This window comes from Onychomys torridus, chromosome 11 (assembly GCF_903995425.1).
Source record: "Onychomys torridus chromosome 11, mOncTor1.1, whole genome shotgun sequence".
Lineage (NCBI taxonomy): Eukaryota > Metazoa > Chordata > Mammalia > Rodentia > Cricetidae > Onychomys > Onychomys torridus.
Genome location: NC_050453.1, coordinates 30707128 through 30725965, shown reverse-complemented (window position 1 = coordinate 30725965; position 18838 = coordinate 30707128). Strand labels below are relative to the sequence as shown.

The window sequence follows — 18838 nt, the reverse complement described above, 5'->3', positions numbered from 1 at the left end:
TTCTTATTTTCCTGCCCATTTATAATACATAGCTTCAAAACCCTTAAAATAGATTTATCATGTTATCCTACAGTCTCACTAGCAAGTAAGATCCAAAAGAAATGAAGTTAGTTCTGTAAGGCATAGTCAAGATGATAACCAACTTATGGAAACATCCGAACTGCCTATCAGCTAATGAGTAGACAAAAAGCATAGTACAAACACAGCATGCTATTCAGACATTGAAAAGGAAACTATGGAAAAACCTGGATAGTCCTGTGATAACATGAGTTACGAGGCACAGAACATGATCTCACCAATGTGCAATTTAAATTTTTACCTTATAGAGCTTGAAATTAGAATGGTATATAGGATTTAGAAAGTTCAGAAAAGGTGTGAATGCTGGGTATTGAGTTAGTATACAACAGGAGATTCTGGTGTGTTATTGCATGGTAGAATGACCATATAACTACAATGTTCTGTACAGTTTAAAAAAAGCTAGAAGAAAGGTAGGCAAATATTTTTGCCATAATGAAGTGATAAGTGAGTCACACATGTTGGCTTATACCTGTAACTCTACAACCCAGGATGTGTATATAGGAAAATTCCCACAAGTTCAAAGATAATTTGACCTACATAGTATACCCCAGGACCCAGAACCAAAAAATAAAAGAAAAAGAAAAAGAAGTGTTTGAAGAGATAAATATGTGTAACCTTATCTAAGATTTATAGAATACATGACTATATCAAAATACCAATACCACCCCAGAAATGCATATCTCAGTAAAAAAAAAATAATTAATTTAAAGTGAAAAGGCTGCAACATTTGAGACAAACATAGATATAAAGTTCTTCCATAACTTCTTACCATTTACCTGTTTGTCTTTCCTATCTTTTCTCCAGGAATTTTCTCTGCATCAAGTATTATAGATATCTGCCAGTGAATAGAACATAGTCATTTCTCAGAAATTCATGATCAAAACAAGATGAACATTAAAGAATTATAACTAAGTTTATGGTTAGAATGAAATTAAGTTCAACTGTGGTGTTTATTTTCTAGAGTAAACCTTGTTGTGAGTTAAAAATAGTATTTTAATGGTGTTTTCCTCCCCTTGGAGTTATCTGACTGAGGTCATGCTGGTCACCTGTCATGCTGGCCATGAATGACCATGGCCACAGACCTCACTGGAAATACAGTTAGCTTTTTCACCTAAGTTCTGGCTGAGTTAGGAAACACTTAAATCAGAATTTGTGAAATCTAGACTTGTAGCCTTTGTCCTTTTCACTCGTGATTGGTAATGACTTGTTTGGCAGAGGGGTAGTTGTTCTTTATGGCTGAAACACAGTTCTGAAAAGGATTTCATTTTATTTTTTTAATTTTTTTGGTTTTTGGTTTTTCGAGACAGAGTTTCTCTGTGTAGCTTTGCACCTTTTCCTGGAACTTACTTGGTAGTCCAGACTGGCCTCAAACTCACAGAGATCCCCCTGGCTCTGCCTCCACAGTGCTGGGATTAAAGGCATGCACCGCCACCACCGCCTGGCCTCTGAAGATGAAGGTCCTCAAAATTCTTATGTCATAGCAAAATATTTCTGAGCAGCAAGCAAGTAAACTTATATAGTAACACTTGCTATTTGTGTGTAATAGGAATATGATGAAGAATGGGCAAAGAAAATTCAGAGTGAAAAGTTTCGCTGGCATAACTCTCAGTGGTTGGAGATGGTAGAGAGTCGTCAGATGGATGAGAGTGAGCAGTACTTGTATGGTGATGACCGAATTGAGCCTTATATCCATGAAGGGGACATTCTTGAAAGGCCTGACCTTTTCTATAGCTCAGGTAAGGTGATAACCAAAACAAAAACACATGCTTCATTTGTGTGCTAGAAAAAGGAACTTTCATCTGGCAGTCAAGCGTGCTCCCAAACTTCATAAGCACACTTTTAGTACCTAAGCAGTCTTTAATAATTTCAGGTAATAGTGACTACACATACCAAACAAAACTAGTAACTTTTTTTCCAAGTTAGTTTTTGGTGTGATCTCTATTTAAAGTATGTGTAGCCAGGATAGTTAATGACTATTAGAAGTTTCCTACTTTCTAGGATGTGTAAGTTAAACATCTTCACAATTTCTGACTTCTACTTAACAAAGTGACACACATTATTTTATGTTCTACATCTTATATGTGTGTGTGTGTATACATAAAATATAACTTATTTTTATTTTGTTTTCTCATTTAATCTAAGCAATTTGATGTTACCAGGGTTTTGTTTTAATTCTAAACTGTTGGATTATATTTGGTGGTTATTGAAGATTTAGAGCTTTCCCTTCTAAACCCTGCTAATATTTTCAAGATAATAGTCTAAGCAGGCAATAGAGGTGCACACATCCCAGCACTCAGGAGGCAAAAGCAGGCAGATCTCTGAGTTTGAGGCCAGCCTGGTCTACAGAGTAAGATTAATATCCGTTGTATATGTAGGCAGAGTTTTCTGTCTCGCCAGCTGCTCTCCAAATAACCACACAGAGATTTATTAATTATAAATGCTCAGCCAATAGCTTAGGCTTATCTCCAGCCAGCTCTTACAGCTTAAATTAACTCATTTCTATTAATCTGTGTGCTGCCCTGAGCCTCGTTTACATTATGTATGAACTTCCCATGTTGCTTTTTCCATGTCTGGCTTACAACACTGAGATTCCTTCTCTTCTTCACTCTCTCTTCTTATCTGCAAATCCTGCCTAGCCTCCACCTGTCCAGCTATTGGCCAGTCAGCTTCTTTATTAAACCAACCACAGGAACATATATTCATACAGTGTAAAGGAATATTTCACATTTATACACTAGCAATTCAATAGTTAAATAATAAAGCCATTAAAATATGATTTATGCCAAGTTACTAGTGTGGAAAATTGAGCAAAAATACAAAACACTATGCTTGCTCTTTTGCTAACTATATTAATTAAATTTACCATTTGAGCAATTTTGAATATACTTATTTTGTTTTGTTTCCAGTGGAGGAAGAGGTTATTTTGGCCCACAGTTTCAGAGGTCTTTCATGGTGGGGAGGGCATGGTGTAGGAGAGCTGTTGACATCTTGGCAGCACAAAGAAGAAGTGAGACATTGTTCTCAATCAAATACTTTGAGAGGCTAACAATAGAGTTACTAGGTGCTAATGATATGTCAGTGAACAAGGCAGGGTCTTTGCCCTTCTAGAGCAAGCATTCTAGGAAGGGTGGGGAGACAGACAATATGCAAATAAATAAAATGGCTGCAGAGTACATGTTGGATCGCCCTTGAATACACCTTTGTGTCAAACAACTTTTGTACATTTATTTATTTGTATGTCATGGCATGTGTATAGAAGCCAAAGAACAACTTGCCAGAGTTGGTTCTCTTTCACCATATGCATTACTGAGATCTAACTCAGGTCATCAGCCTTGCAGCAAGTGCCTTTACCCATTGAGCCATATTGCTGTCCCCCTCAAACAAATGTTGTCATTTAAGTCCTACTGATACTTGAAGACTCAAATCCGTTATACCTTTAATTCTTCCTCTCCCCAAGTAAGATATTCTAACCCCTATAAACAGTAATTCCTATATTTTATTGTGTTAATACTCCATGACACATATATTTACTGTTGTGTATTATTTATAAATAAATTATTTTGTTGTATCCAAAGAGAAAATCTTTTGTAAGGAAATCATTTGTTGTATTTGTGTATATTTTCACAAAATTGATGACACTGTTATTATGCAAGTGTTATATAGGAAATAATCATTTGGTAACTAAATAATATGCCAGTTGTTTGCCATATTTTTCATTAGTCTGGCCAATAACCTGGCCAATATTTCTACATTCAGTAATCTTGCATAGGAGAGTCACAAAGTCCTCAGAGCCTTGCAAATAGTTAATCCCAAGGCATATACTAAGAGTTTGTTCTAGGTTTAGGGCAGCCTAAAGCCATAACACAGATCTCTTATTCCCAGATGGTTGTTATTCCTCTACATAATCCTACAAATAGCAGATTATTTAGAGTCCTAGGGCAACTGAGAAAGTAATACAACTCTTAATTATTTTTTCAAAATACTAACAGACTTAGATTTAAAAGAACAAATGTTTATAAGCAAAAACAGAGCTCTCAAACAAATAGCAGTGTAGAGCTCTTTAAAGGATCAAATATGTCTGATAATCTGATATATAATCTTAATACCTAATAAAGACCAAGTCATCAAAAAGTATTTACATTTTATGTAGCTTACCCACTTAAAATCACAGGATGTGAAAATCATTTTTATTTAAACACTTAATACATTTGTATGTGTGTTTTAATGTTTGCCATTTAAATTGTCAAGTGTTTTTTATCCACAAATTATTTTTGATGTATTCCCAAATTGTGCTATATAAATGAAGCTATCTGGGTATAAAATGGGAAACATGCTGAAGTATTGTGGTGTTCCATGCCTCCTCTACCTTTATTCCTGACCTTTCCTAAGCCTGGACCCCCTGACTACCACACCTAATGCCTTTATCTTTTTCTGTCTTTTCTTACCCACAATACTATAAGTCCCTTGAGGGCAGTCTGCCTCATTCATGTCTGCACTGGTATTACCTAACACACAGTAGGGACTCAGTGATTGCTGTATTATTATGATAAAATGTTGTGACCACTTATGTATGTATTGCCTACTTTGCATACTCCAGGGGCAGCCACCACATGTCATTCTGACATTTTCTTTCTAGACCAAATAAATAGGTTTCTATGTGCTGCTCAGTAAGGTAATTTCTATTTTATTCCCTGTGAACGTGTTTCACTAGTTACTGCTTTTACTCTTTCTAGATGGACTGATTGCCGCTGAAGGAGCCATAAGTCCAGATTTTTTCAATGATTTTCACCTTCAGAATGGAGATATGGTTGGGCAGCACTCATTTCCTGCCAGGTAAGCAATGTTCCAAGAGAGAACTCAGGCATGGCATCTCCCTTGTTTTGAAGAGCTTCAATTTGTCCGTAAGAGGAGGGTAAAAACCTTCCATCTGTCCAGGAAAGTGTAGTTAATTTATTAAAAATAATGCTTCATTGCTTTGGAAAATATACACTATCCTTTGAAATAGATAATAGTTTTCAAACTAACAAACACAGATGTTTCCTGGTGTGTCCAAAACAAAATATGAGAGCACACAGCATATAGTTTAACACTCATAGACCAGTCTGATGGAAGTTCTGTTTCAATTAGTGGAAGATTTTGTTGTTGTTGTTGTTTTGCTTATCAAGACAGGGTTTCTCTATTCCCTGGCTATCCTGGAACTTGTAGACCAGGTTGGCCTTGAACTGATAGAGATCCACCTGCCTCTGCCACCTGGGTGCTGGGATTAAAGGCATGTTGCCACCACCACCCAACAGTACAGTAGAAAGAAGACTTATAACCACAGGATTAGCAGTATGTAAAATACATAAGGAAAATAGTATTTCATAAGCCAGCATTGTTTTACAGTTGTAATGTTCTCTACAGCAAATGTGCAGCTTCATTACTAATGTTTTTACAGATTTTTTAAACTGTTGTCAAGTGTGTAGACAACCTTTTTCTCTTTATGCCATCACTAAGCTTTCATTCAGCTTAGTGTAGACTAAGTCTGTTGACTGTAGACATTTCACACTGAGATAGTCAACTGAAATTCCCCCTTCCCCAGCAGATGTTAACTGAAAGTAGCTTCTTGATTAAAGGTGGGACTTGGTGTCCCTTCCCCCTTACAGTGCTGGGGTGTGCCTGCTGTGAACCTGTGCAGGTCTTTTACATGCTGCCCCAGTTTCTGTGAGTTCATATGTGCATCAGCCCTGTTGTATCTGTAAGATGCTTGCTTCCTTGGAGCCATCCACCATCTATGGCTCTTCGAATCTTTCTGCCTCTTCTTCCAAGAAGATCCCTGAGCCTTAAGAGGTGAAGGTTAATAAATACTTTCCATTTAGGGTGAAGTGCTCTGTACACTGCCCATTTGTGAGTTTCTGTGTTAATTACCATGTGTTGAAAGGAGTTTCTCTGAAAGGGTTGAATGATGTACTAATCTATATCATTAGGAGTCATTTTATCATTATATTTCTTTAGCATAATAATAGTAGGTTTTCTCCTAGGGCCCATGAGTAACATGTTCTCAAGTTCTTGACCACTTTATCAGCATCAGGTATTGGGTTCCATCTCATGAATGCTCTTCAAATCTAATCAAAAATGGCAGTCATTCCCCTAACACTTGTGCCTCTATTATACCAGTATGATTTGTAGAAAGGTTGCTATTGTAGGTTGCAGTGTTAGTAGCTAGGTGGTATTGAAGATTACTTCCCCTCCCCACCCCAGTAGGCTGCAGAGTACCTACCAGCACCATGAACACTACAGGAATCAATAGGAAGGAAGTGTCTAGTTGGGCAATGGCTCAATTTCTCCGTGTTCAATGACATAAGTAAGTGGTATTTCAATAACACCGTCTTACTTTGAAGTTGTGGAGGGTAGCCAATACCAAAGGCCAAATCTATTTAAGTGATACATTCATCTCTCTTCCCCTGACCAATGTGTTGTAACTCTCAGTGGTCTGTTGAAATGAACTTTGTAATACAACTATAATTGTATTACAGGCTGGCCTCGAACTCACAAAGATCCACCTGCCTCTACCTCTGCCTCCCAAGTGCTGGGATTAAAGGCGTGTGCCACCAACACCTGGCTACACTCTCAATTTTTAAAGCAAGAATTGTATTCATTTTATAGATAAAGAAACAAAACCATAGCTAATTGAAGTAACCAGTGAGGTGACCTAATATGCATGGCTACCCTGCATGGAAATACTACCTTTCTACATAAATGCAAGCAAAGCTTTCTTTAAATTGTATTTACATTTACTGCCTCTTATTTAAGTGGCATCCTCATGAAATGTGATCTGGTGTTCTGTAGTGGCTTCTCAGTGACAACATGAGAAATAATTTTGTCAGTGTACTGGATTGACATAATGAGAAATCCCTTGCCTCAAGACATAAAGCTAACCATGGCTAAAAACTAAAACAAACTCTTGACTTTTGATTATTTCTGAGGTATCTGACATTCCAGTTATAAGTATTTAAGTACAGACTATTTAATTATTTATAACTATCATGTAACAATTTCACGGTGCAAATGTTTTCCATAAAACCGAAAATGAAGAAAGATGATTTGGGCGTACAATCTCAATATTTATAGCAAAAAATTGCTTATGTCAATTATAAACCTAATTGTTCTGCCATTGTAATTATTCCTCCCCTTATGTTTCATGGTAAATATCATCCTATATATGGTGCCAATCTAAATAAAGCAAACTGCTACTAATTTTGCCTTACTTTCTTAACTAAGTCTTGTTTTCCTTTTTATGTAATTTTATGACTTTAAATAAATTAAACATTTTGATTAATATTGAATATATAGTCAGGAGTATGGGACATTCCCTATGACCTTAGCTCTTAGAAACATAAGGCAAAAAGCTCCTAGGCCAGTTGAGGTCATATGGAGAGATCTTGCCTCAAAAATTCCAATATAAAAATAATTGAATATACAAGTCTATAAATCTTGAGATCAATTCAACAAAGTCTATCTTTTAATGATAGTTTTATAAAAGAACATAGCTGTTTTGAGAGATACTTAATGATAAAGTTTAATATTTAGAGATTTCAATATTTTGCTTTTTACTTCTTTTAAATTTTAATGACTGGGAAAATCAATATAGGACTTCTTTATTGAAAATTACTATGATACATTATTTTATGACTTAAAAAAGCTGCTTAAGTGCTTTACCCTTGAAAAGGAACTGAAGGCTCCTTATAATCAAAAGAGTTATATACTTACTGTAATTATCTTGATTTCAGAATTGTTTATCCTTTAAAAATGAACTTTCCCGAAGAAAAGTTGTCTTTTATATCATCTTTTATAACTTTACAAGCTTCAAATCCTATAAGCATATCACTTTTTTATTTCCAGAAGAAATAATTTACTGTTGACTTCTTTGGGTTTCTTCTAGCTAGTAAATCAGATGAAAGGGCTGCTCATTTTATCAGTGGAGAGACAGTGTCCAGGAGAGCAGAGGACTTGCCATGGATCTTCACACATTCTGTTGGGGTTATTCTGAAAAAATTCTTAGTTAAATACGTTTTATTCTGGAATAATTTACTTTTTCACTTATTCAAATATTTTTACCTATTTAAGATTCTTTTTTAGTAATAATTATCTATTCTTTGGAAATTTCATAGATACATGAATTGTGTTTTGACTGTATTCACCACACTCTTCCTCCCTACAACTCCTCCAAGATAGGATTCTCTTTTGAATATATCTATGTTCTCCTTTGATAATAGCAAACCATGGGTCTTTAGTTAGTTGTATTTATTTTAATTCTAGAAATATTTAGTCATATTAAATTGCTATGTATTTTGCTACGGTGATCTTGGTGTGTAATGTTCCTGAGCTGAAATCCTAAACTACTGCTTAGCTTTCAGTCTCTGATAACCAGTGGGTAAACTTAAAAACTCATTAAGTGCTGATTATGAAATTTTCCATTTTATTAACTGATTTTAAATAAGAATATATTACAATAAATGACCCATTCACTAACCTGAAATTGTTGGACATTCTTACTTTCAACTCTCCTGGAACTGAAAAGAACTTTGACCGTGAACAAATATTGTCCTCATTGGATTTAAGCCCTGATAACCCTGAGCCTCTAAAAACCTTTCAAAGGGGCGAGTGTTGCTTCTGTGAAGCTTCCCCCTAGTCAGGGAAATACCCAGAGGACTCACAATTCTTCCCTGCTTCTTTATCATTGTTTTCATAAATAGGCCTAGCAAAGTTATCCAGGGAAAGAATGATAAAAGATGAAGGTATAAAAGGTAAAAATGTGTCACCAGCGTTGTTTTTAATGACTGCCAATGGTACGTAGGGCAGTGCATGAGACAGATTACAGCAGTGGGAAGTGCCACCTCCCAGTCACCTTCCGTAGCTTTTCAGGCTTTGCCATCAGAACAGTTCTTTAGAGTAGACTTCTGTAAAGTAGTTGATCCCATGTGACTGCTAGGTAAAGAATAAATTTCTAATTTGTATGGCATATATTATTTTGATTGTTCAAAGAAAGATGTTTCTTTTTTCCTCAAATAATGTTTAGTAAGTAAACATATATGTATTAAAATCTGAGAAACTAAGCCAAATTGAAAGAAGTGTTAAAACCTAATCTATATTGTTGTTTTTCCTAAAGTCCAAGTCAAAGGTGCTTCATAGTCTGAGTGCCAGCCTCTTTGTAATATGGTGAGGCAGTTTAATTGGAAACAGTGAAAGCTGTTAAACTCATCTATCTCATTCTACAAGAGAGACTGGACGTTTGATAAAATAGATACTGGCAGTTGGACAGCAAATCCTTGGCTTTAGACATGTGTCACTATTGGTTTGAACCTCTTGGCGCCAGGACTTCCCGACATTTAGAGCTAATGTAAAATGCATTAGGGCTCCAGGCATTAGCTGTGGAGTTGCCAATCACAGTGTCAAATGCAAATCTCCCAAGTCTGAACTGGTGTTGGGGGTGAAGTGGGACTTGGTACTGAAGCTAATTAAAGATAATGGGAGCAAGGCGAGGTGGGTTTTCCCCTGTTACGTACCACGTATTCATGCCATATTTTTGGAGCTTTTTTTCTTATAACTCTTACTTTTGGGGACTAACAAGAACCTCGTGTTGAGAGTATTCTTAAACTGCTTCCAGCTTTTACAAATCAGCTTTTGTTGCAGTAAAAATGGTCCATTTTCCTTTTATAGGAATCCAATTTTCATAAACTGGAAAAGAACTGCAGAGTCTGCTTAAGTTTCCTTGGGGCTTTGAAAAATATTTTTCAGAGAGCCTGACATTCTTTGTGGTTGGAAGAGTGATGTCAGTCGCTGACCATCTCACTGAGGTCAGAGGGAGCTGGACTTGCACATGACCTGTTCTCTACCTCATATGCCTTCATTTTCTCTGTGTGTTAGTTACAACCTTTTTGTTTCCTTTCTTGGAGTAGTTTACTGTTATTTGTTTTGTGAGTAAACTTACGTACTATACACGTATGCCTTTCACTGTAGACTCTTTGTTTTGTGAACCATTAAATAACAGCTGAAGTCGTAGTTGCAAGATCATAACGAATAGGAGTAACAAATTATTTCTCTAAACAAAAGATAGTAATGTTAAGTATAATTTGCACGTACATATTTATTGAATAAAAGTACATGCCACAGCATGCATGTGGAGACCAGAGGACAACTCGCAGGAATCAGTTCTCTCTTCATTATGACTCCAGGTGTCAGGCTCGGGCTGTCAGCCTTGCCAGGTCACATCCTACTACACTGAGCCATCTTACCAGCCCCCTAATTTTTCATGCATCATTTTTCCTAAGACTAGGATTCTATTATTCAAATTAGATTTACTTCTTTCACTATAAGGCAACCTTTATTCTCCATCAAAAACCTAGTTTATTAGGTTTGAGGCAAGGCCATTATCAAACAATATATAATCTTTTAAAAATAAAACATTCAATATCCTGTATATTTAATGCACTGTTAAACCTCTTACATACACTGAGTTCTTAATATGGATGTATGCTTTGGTCCCTACTAACTTGTTCTTAGTTCTAGATGTTTGCAGGCATGTTTACAAAGAATTGCTTCTATGTTTAAATAGAGTTTTTAAGTCTTGATTAAAAGAAATATAAAAGAAGGGCTGGATAGATGGCTGAGCAGTTAAGAGCACCACCTGATCTTTCAGAGGACCCGAGATTCAATTCCAGCACCCACATGTTGCCTCAAAACCATCTGTACCTCCAATTCCAAAGGATTTGATGCCCTTTTCCAGAAAAGGCACACACACGGTACACAAACCTAGGTAAAACACCCATACATGCAAATTAGAAAATAGTTTTTAAAAAGCAATCTCTTTCTTATGTATGTATTTTAGGAATATAACAGCAAGATTGAGTAGTAGGATATTATCCCATTTACTTTAAAAATTGCTCTGTTTTAGACATGAAAAATGTTTCTACCTGAAAATATCCAGATCTATGAAAACTTTCATAAGACATTATAAATTAACTATAAATAGGTATTCATTTATCCAAATAACATTTTTAACTATGTAATAACCTGTCTCAAGCCCAGTAATAAAAGCTGTCTGGGCCTAACTCAGAGAAATAATTTTAAGATCTTTCTAGTTTTGTATTAAGGGGTTAGAAATATGCCATAGAATGTCTTGAAATTAATAAAACCATTCATAAGCTGTATGACAGAGGAAGTCATGCCTACTAAGATAGTGATGTGGTCATTCTATTTTCAATTTGTGGGATGTAAAAACTGCCAAGCATGAGCAACAGTAACATTGTGTAGATCAAATCAGTGCAAAGAAAGACTTTGTGCATTGTGAGACTCGTGACGTAAGATAATCCTTATGTGAATTTTATTTTTCTTCCTGGATGTTACCAGTTGCATTTTTCAAGAAAAAATATTCCTGGCAGCCTTTAAGTTTTTCAAAGAATAAACTGTTTAAGACTTTCTTAAAAATCTAAATCTAAGTACACCAAAGCAAATACCATGCATTTCTTTAATCTTCATGATTTCATGTATCACATTTGATCAAAATCATGTATGTGAGGCAGAGAGGGCAAAGAATCAAAAAGGAAGTTAAGGTCCGGAGATTTTTAGGGAACCAGACTGGAACTGGTAATAAATACTGAAGCCCTTAAGCAGCAGCCTTCATTTCCACAGTTACTGCATCCAGATGACAAAGAGATCCATTAATCACCAGTGACCTGTTTGGGGAAGTTGAGAGTGGTTTTAAAAGGGAGATGTGGCATTCATTTCGCAGTAGGACAAATCATAAACCTATTTTGCTTTAATACATTTGACATGTTTTCTTGCAGATTGGTATTTCACATTCGCTTGGAGGCAAGCTGCTGGGAGTTTATTAACACATTAAGTAATTAGTTCATTACCTTGAGTTCTCCCTAAAAATTAGATCCAGTTGCATTAAAGTGAGACTGAAATGAATGATATTACCTCAGATATTTATCTCAGATGAGGACAAATGCCTTGTGCAGAGCACTTAGTTAGCTAACTAACCCATGTAAACTCCTCTGCATGATGCCTCCACTTCTGCCTGGTAATACATCCTCATGAATTTGCCGTATTTGTCTTACTTGTCATATTTATTTAGACTGTGTACAAAGACAACTTCTAGCAGAGAAAGGCCTCCTTCTACTACTTGGACACTAATTATTTGCATTTCCCATGGAAAATTGAATTAGATTTTTATTAGTAAATTGGGCCTATAACCTTTAAGGCTAGATTTTATTAGATTATCACACATCAGCATTAGCAAACTGTAAACTTTACTGAAAAATAGAGTACAAGCCAAAAATCACTGGAAACTTGGGAAGATGTTTTACCCTAGAGAGGCTGTAGTGCTTACTTGGAAAGGTACTTTCAGTTATTTCCCTTCCTTTACAGATTTAGGAGCCAGAGAACTTGGCAGCACAACTGCTCTCGTCCATGTAGTACCGTTTTCTATCTGGTGGTCAGAGCAAAGTTTTTAGAGGCGTGCACATTAGCTGTATATTAAAAAAAAATTATAAACTGGGCAGTGGTGGCACATGCCTTTAATTCCAGCACTCGAGAAGCAGAGACAGGTGGATTTCTGTGAGTTCAAGGCCAGCTTTGTCTACAGAGCGAGATCCAGGACAACCAGGACTATACAATCCAGTGAAACTCTGCCTCAGAAAACAACAAAAACACATTTATTGTCTTTCATTAACACTTTCATTTAGCATTAAAAATTTGGTATAACTGAATAAGTAAAATAATAGGACTGAATATATAAAATTGTTATATATTCCTATAAAAATGTTAACAAATCATCTGTGTATAGCCTTGTATTCAAAGACATGATGCGGGTCTTGACACCAGCATGACTGGGAATACGAACATATAACCACCATTTAAGAGTGATTATCTAGTGTTAAAGTTCATGTATTTTCAAGTGTATTAGTTACATTTTTGTGGACTCTACAGATAAAACAATTAAGAGTGAATTTAATCGGGTGTGTTGATATGTATCTGTAAGCCCAGAACTCAGGAAGCTGAGGCAGGAGGATCTAAAGGCAAGCCAACCTGGGTGATTGTGAGACCCTGTTTCAAAATAAAACAATTGCAAATATAAATGGAAAGGAAGCCTAAAGTCTTTAAGCATAGGTAAGTGCTCACAGGAAATGTTTGGGCCTAGGTGGTGCTCTCATTACTATATATGCATATACATATACATATACATATACATATACATATACATATACATATACATAGATTGCAATGCAGATGGCCACTTCAAATGCTGCTTTATTCACACTCTAAATTGAATAACAACTGCATACGCGCTGGGGCCCTTTATAATGAGAGCAACGGAGCAGTCAATTATGCCATGAGTCTGGAGTCAGTGTATCAAGCTTACTCCTAACTGGAGAGTTGTGTAATTCAAGGCAGAGTTATTCATTCTAGCTCTGTCCATTTTGATGTGACCTGTTATGAACAGTTTTTAAGTTTTTCTTGTACTAAAACATTAAACAGAACATTTCAGTGTAATATGAATGAATTGCCTCATTCCCTATGCTGCCATAGTCACTCTAGATATGCTGTAAACAATCAATTTAATAAAGAGTAATATATAATAATTGAGTTTATCATAAAAGGAAGTGTTTATATTTCACTATGAAGATGCGGGTTTTGTTTGTTTGGTTGGTTGGTTTGGTTTCTCTGTGTAATAGCTCTGGCTGTCCTGGAACTCATTCTGTAGACTAGGTTGGCTTTGAACTCATGGAGATCCACCTACCTCTGCCTTCAACATACAGCTTGCTAATCAGCTAAAGCCATGTGGGCTATATAGCTGATTTGCGTTTAGTTTGAATAGGAATTGTACAGGTTGTAGATGAGACATTAAAAAGTAAATTCATATTCCCAAGTCTCAGAGTAAAATCCTAAATTGTAATGAATAAGGAAGGAATTTACAAAGACCTGCTTTAATATGCTTAGTGGCCGTGCTGTTTCAACTACAAGAAGTTTCTTGTTGTTGTGTTGGGGTGGGGAGTTAGTCTATAAACCTTCTTATAGAAGTATCTAAGACAAAAACAAGGAAATATAATGTTCTAAACTCAGCCAGCCCAAACCACTTGAGGGGCTATGACAGCTCATAAAGCTGAGAGTAGTTTTTAACTAGGCTCTGTTTTACATTGCCAAAGTGAATTTTCCTTGCAGGAAGTAGCCAGAGGGTTTATTTAGTTTCCAGTCTGAGGCTTTGATCTTTCTGTACTGTCACATCTCAGGTTACATAGCCCTTTTTCACTGCAGTAAATCTGCAACAGTTAATGAGAATAAAATTTCCTCCTCCTCACTGATCACAAGCTGCTAAATGCCAAACCACAGCCAACTGCCTGTTTGCACAGTTTCAGTGAGGGTGCATGAAAACAGTGAGATTGGTTTAATCTTGTTGTCTTGGTAATTCATTTTATTGGCTTTCTTCCTCTTCAAGTGACCTACTTTTATCAAGTCACATGGTTGCAAGACCAAAACTGAAAGAAAAGTTTAGGAAGTGAATAGTCCTAAGAGTTGTTGGGCTAGGGTAGAGAGCTGGGTTGACTTGCTGCTGCCACTAAGATTTAAATTGGTGCACTAGAAGGCTTTTAAATAACCAGAACCTTTCGGTCTCCTTTGGTGAAACGATCTCTTTAGTGTAAACATAAACTTATAGTTAATTAGTTTAATGAATAAGAACATTACTTTTTACTTCAGGTACAGAAATGATCACATTGTACCAAGGGAATTCTAAGACTTTGAGAAATCTTTATTTCCCATTATAAGAACTACTCTTAGAACAAAAATAACATTATTAAACTCACTCAGCCATTTTATCAAGTGATAAAATTTTATCTCTGTACACAGAGAATAAATATTACAATTATTCAGTAAATCTATAGACTTTCAAAATCACCTCTGAGTAACTGAACTTCCTATATTAAGAAGGGCATCTTCGCTGGGCAGTGGTGGGGCATGCCTTTAATCCCAGCACTCGGAAGGCAGAGGTAAGTGGATCTCTGTGAGTTCAAAGCCAACCTGGTCTACAGAATGAGTTCCAGGACAGCCAGAGCTATTACACAAAGAAACCAAACCAAACAAACAAACAAACAAAACCCGCATCTTCATAGTGAAATATAAACATTTCCTTTTATGATAAACTCAATTATTGTATATTACTCCTTATTAAATTTATTGTTCACTATCTGTTACATTTTCTGTTGCCTTGTTATGGTTGGCAGTTGGTAGTTAGCAACTTGTCTGTATCATGAAGTTCACCCTCAGATGACAATTTTGAATGATAGCCAAAATAGATATATTTTGTTATTTGTTCATATGGACCATATATATGAATATTCTAAGTAAAATAAAAAAACTTAAATCAGTTTTGTCATTTCTCACCACTGAATTCACAGTTACTATTATAATAATCATTCCATAGAATAAATCATTTCCCATAAAAATCAGAATGTTGGAATGGATCAGTAGTGCATAAAACCCACTCACTGATTTAGCTAATCATGAAGACAATGATTAAGAGCAGATTGAGAACTGAGGAGAATATTTCTGAATTAGAGAGTATACAATCCAATCTCTTGAACACAGAGGACCCACTTTTTGAAAAATGCTAATTGTTGGTTGCTCCATTTAAAAAAGAAAATAGATGGCCAGCAAAATGACCCAGTAATTAAAGGCACTTGCCACCAAGCCTCATAACCTAAGTTGGATGTCTTACCTGACCTCCCAATGCATGCCATGGTATATGCCCACACATACACATACAGAAATGTGTGCGCACATACACACACGCATTTTTTTTTTTAAAGAAAGGCAACTATGAAAGAAGAGTGATTGAAATTTTACAGAAGAAGTACAGTGCTTACTGTCCTTGGCCTCTCTAGAAGGTGCTAGGTGTGACATAGAAGTGCTGAACTGTAAAACTATGTCTCATGCTCTTAGATTACTTTCAAGGGTTGTCTTAAGCTGTTCTAGAATTGTGGTGTTGTCTTTTTGCAACTTTAGTCCACCCAAAATTCTGGTTTTGAAAATCTACAGAACATTTCTATTCAAAATAAACTTTTTAAAAACATTTTTATAGCTCTTTAAAAAAGAAAAGCTGCTCCAGGTGGTGGTAGTGCACGCCTTTAATCCCAGCACTGGAGAGACAGAGCCAGGCGGGTCTCTGTGAACTTGAGGCCAGCCTGGTCTACAGAGTAAGATCCAGGACAGGCACTAAAACATCACAGAGAATCCCTGTCTCAAAAAAAAAGAAGGAGGAGGAGGAGGAGGGTGGGAAGAAGAAGAAGAAGAAGAAGGAGGAGGAGGAGGGGAGGAGGAGGAGGAGGAGGAGGAGGAGGAGGAAAGCAAAGCAAAGCTGCATCTTAAACAAATGAAATTGCTCAGATGAGCTCATCTTTATGTAACTTGAACAGTGCAGTACAGGTTCAAATGGTGTTACTGTAAAACACTAGAAACAACGCTGGTGTTGATGCCAGGCCAGTGTAATCCTATTCAAACTGGAGTGTTTGAAAGGTTATTATTCCATTAATGGTTTCCAATCTGTTACCTAACACATTCATTAATAGTGACAGTTAGCATTTCCTAACATCATCGAAGACTTAGGAAGGAGTAGGCTAATTTCTATTGGTTGCTGCCCTTATTAATTTAATGTTCACAACTAAAAGCAGACATTCTGTTTTTATAAAGCATGCAGAAGAAAGCTGGCTACCCAAGACAATCCAGAAACTCATGTTTTTAATCCATCATTCTTTCTTCCATCCTGTTAGAATGATGGAAGTGACCTTTGTTCAAACATTTCACCTAACCCTCTGGGCCCTATCCTCTACCTTCCTGAAGATGACTTTTATGTCACACCCTTCCCCTCTACTGGCTCTTCCTGTCACCATGGAAACTCCACTTGGCCTCACTTTACATCCCACCTACTGCTCACTTTCTCACACTCAAAACTTCTCCAAAAACCTTCAGTCCTAGGGCTAGAGAGATGGACCGGCAGTGAAGAGTACTGTTGTTCTTAACCTAGCACCCACATGCTGGGGCATAACCATCTGTAACTGCAGTTCCGGGGCTCGATGCCCTCTTCTGACTGAACTTGGTGTATACATACATTCAGACCACACACACACACACACACACACACACACACACACACACACACACACACGTACACAGGGGAGAGAGAGAGAGAGAGAGAGAGAGAGAGAGAGAGAGAGAGAGAGAGAGAGAGAAAGGAGAAACTTAAAAATAAAAAATCTTTCATTTCTATTTCAAACTTCTCCAGTTTCCTTGTCAAAACTGCCAGTAGGTTTTATATTACTGAGGCAATCGACTTTTCTCATTTTTAAGTCTCATCTGCACGTAACACAGTTGTCTAAAGATCCTATACTTCAATTCAGATCATACCCGTTTCTGATCTTTCTCATCAGCCCTTCTCCATTCCTTTCCAGGGTCTTTGGTTTGTAGCCCCTTCTCCTCCCCGCCAGTAAGCATGGGGTGCTTCAGCCAGTCCATTAGGAGAGTAACTTTTCATTCTCACTGCTTATAGGATTAAAAGCAGATCCATTGGTCTTGAACAGTATCTGTCATCTTATTTTTTATCAGAGACTTATTTGGACACCATCCTTTTCTCTCTTCCTATTTGACATAGCTAATTAAATGCTTGTAAGATTATAAACCGTTGCATCTATATGAACATTGTCCTATCTTAACAGATGTTACAAGCATCCCCCAAGCAGTCATGAACTCATGAACTGTGGGCTCTTCCTTGATTTTCCCCCACTACTCCCTCTCCAGTGATCAGTCCATTGGCCAGTCCTGTTCTCACTTGGGGCAGGGGCTCATATTTGGACTTTTCTCGAAGTTTACACTGCTAGCGTTCTAATCCAGCCTGCTACTGCCAGGATCACTAAGCTACCCAGCAGCCTCCTAATTAATACCTCGATTCTGCAGCTGCCTCACCTCGTGTTCCTCATTTCACTTCACCTTTTCTCCCGGTCGTCACTACAGCCTTCCTAAGTCAGACCCTGGCTCCATGCACCTTTAAGAAAAGGCAAATTCCTCAGCATGCTCTGGACACTTGTACACTGTCTGATACTTGGGCTCCTTCAGCTTCATCTACAGATGTTCCAGCTGTGTCTCTTCCTCCATGAGAAGACACTTCCTCCTTTATCACCATGGTGCTTAGCTTGAGAAGTCAGTAGACTTTCTAACAAACTAGCTTTTGTCTTTCAAGTCTCCACCCAAATATTATTCCCTCATGAAAGCCACCCCTTCACCCCATCTGCTCACCCCATTTCCTTGTTAATCTCTCCCCTCCCTCAATAAAATAGACTAGAAGGACAAGAACTCTGACAGGCTTGTCATAAACATGTGTTGAATGAATGATATAAAGGACAGGGCCTGTCTTTAAACACAGATGAACTTATTTCACTTCCCATGCTGTGTCTCATTTTCGGTGTGAACTGACTTTTCCTAATTTTTTACTTCTATACTCAACCTTCACTGTTTCCATGTCATCCTTTCAAGTGTATAATATAAAATGTATTAAATATACATTGGCATGACATATTGCCCTATATGTCCTGCATATAGCATTATGTGCTTCTATTTTTAAATTATTGGCAGATAACTTTGCTATATGGAAAAATATTTTAATAATTCAGATAAGGTTTAAACTCTTAAAGATACTTACCTTTATGATTAAGACCTAGTTTGCTTTCTT

At 36.8% G+C, this 18838-nt stretch overlaps 1 protein-coding gene across 4 annotated transcripts in view; it reads left to right on the top strand.

Moving 5' to 3' along the window:
* The window catches only part of Kifap3 (kinesin associated protein 3), a 133598-nt gene that overhangs the window by 94215 nt on the left and 20545 nt on the right, over window positions 1-18838 (top strand). For 3 of the 4 annotated variants that reach the window (XM_036202184.1, XM_036202186.1, XM_036202185.1), the window contains exons 18-19: window positions 1625-1814; window positions 4812-4911. In XM_036202184.1, the coding sequence (XP_036058077.1) occupies window positions 1625-1814; window positions 4812-4911 (290 nt within the window). Of the gene's footprint in view, window positions 1-1624; window positions 1815-4811; window positions 4912-9688; window positions 9695-13478; window positions 13500-18508; window positions 18519-18838 lie in introns of all 4 variants that reach the window. The other variant, XM_036202187.1, reaches the window with a different exon arrangement.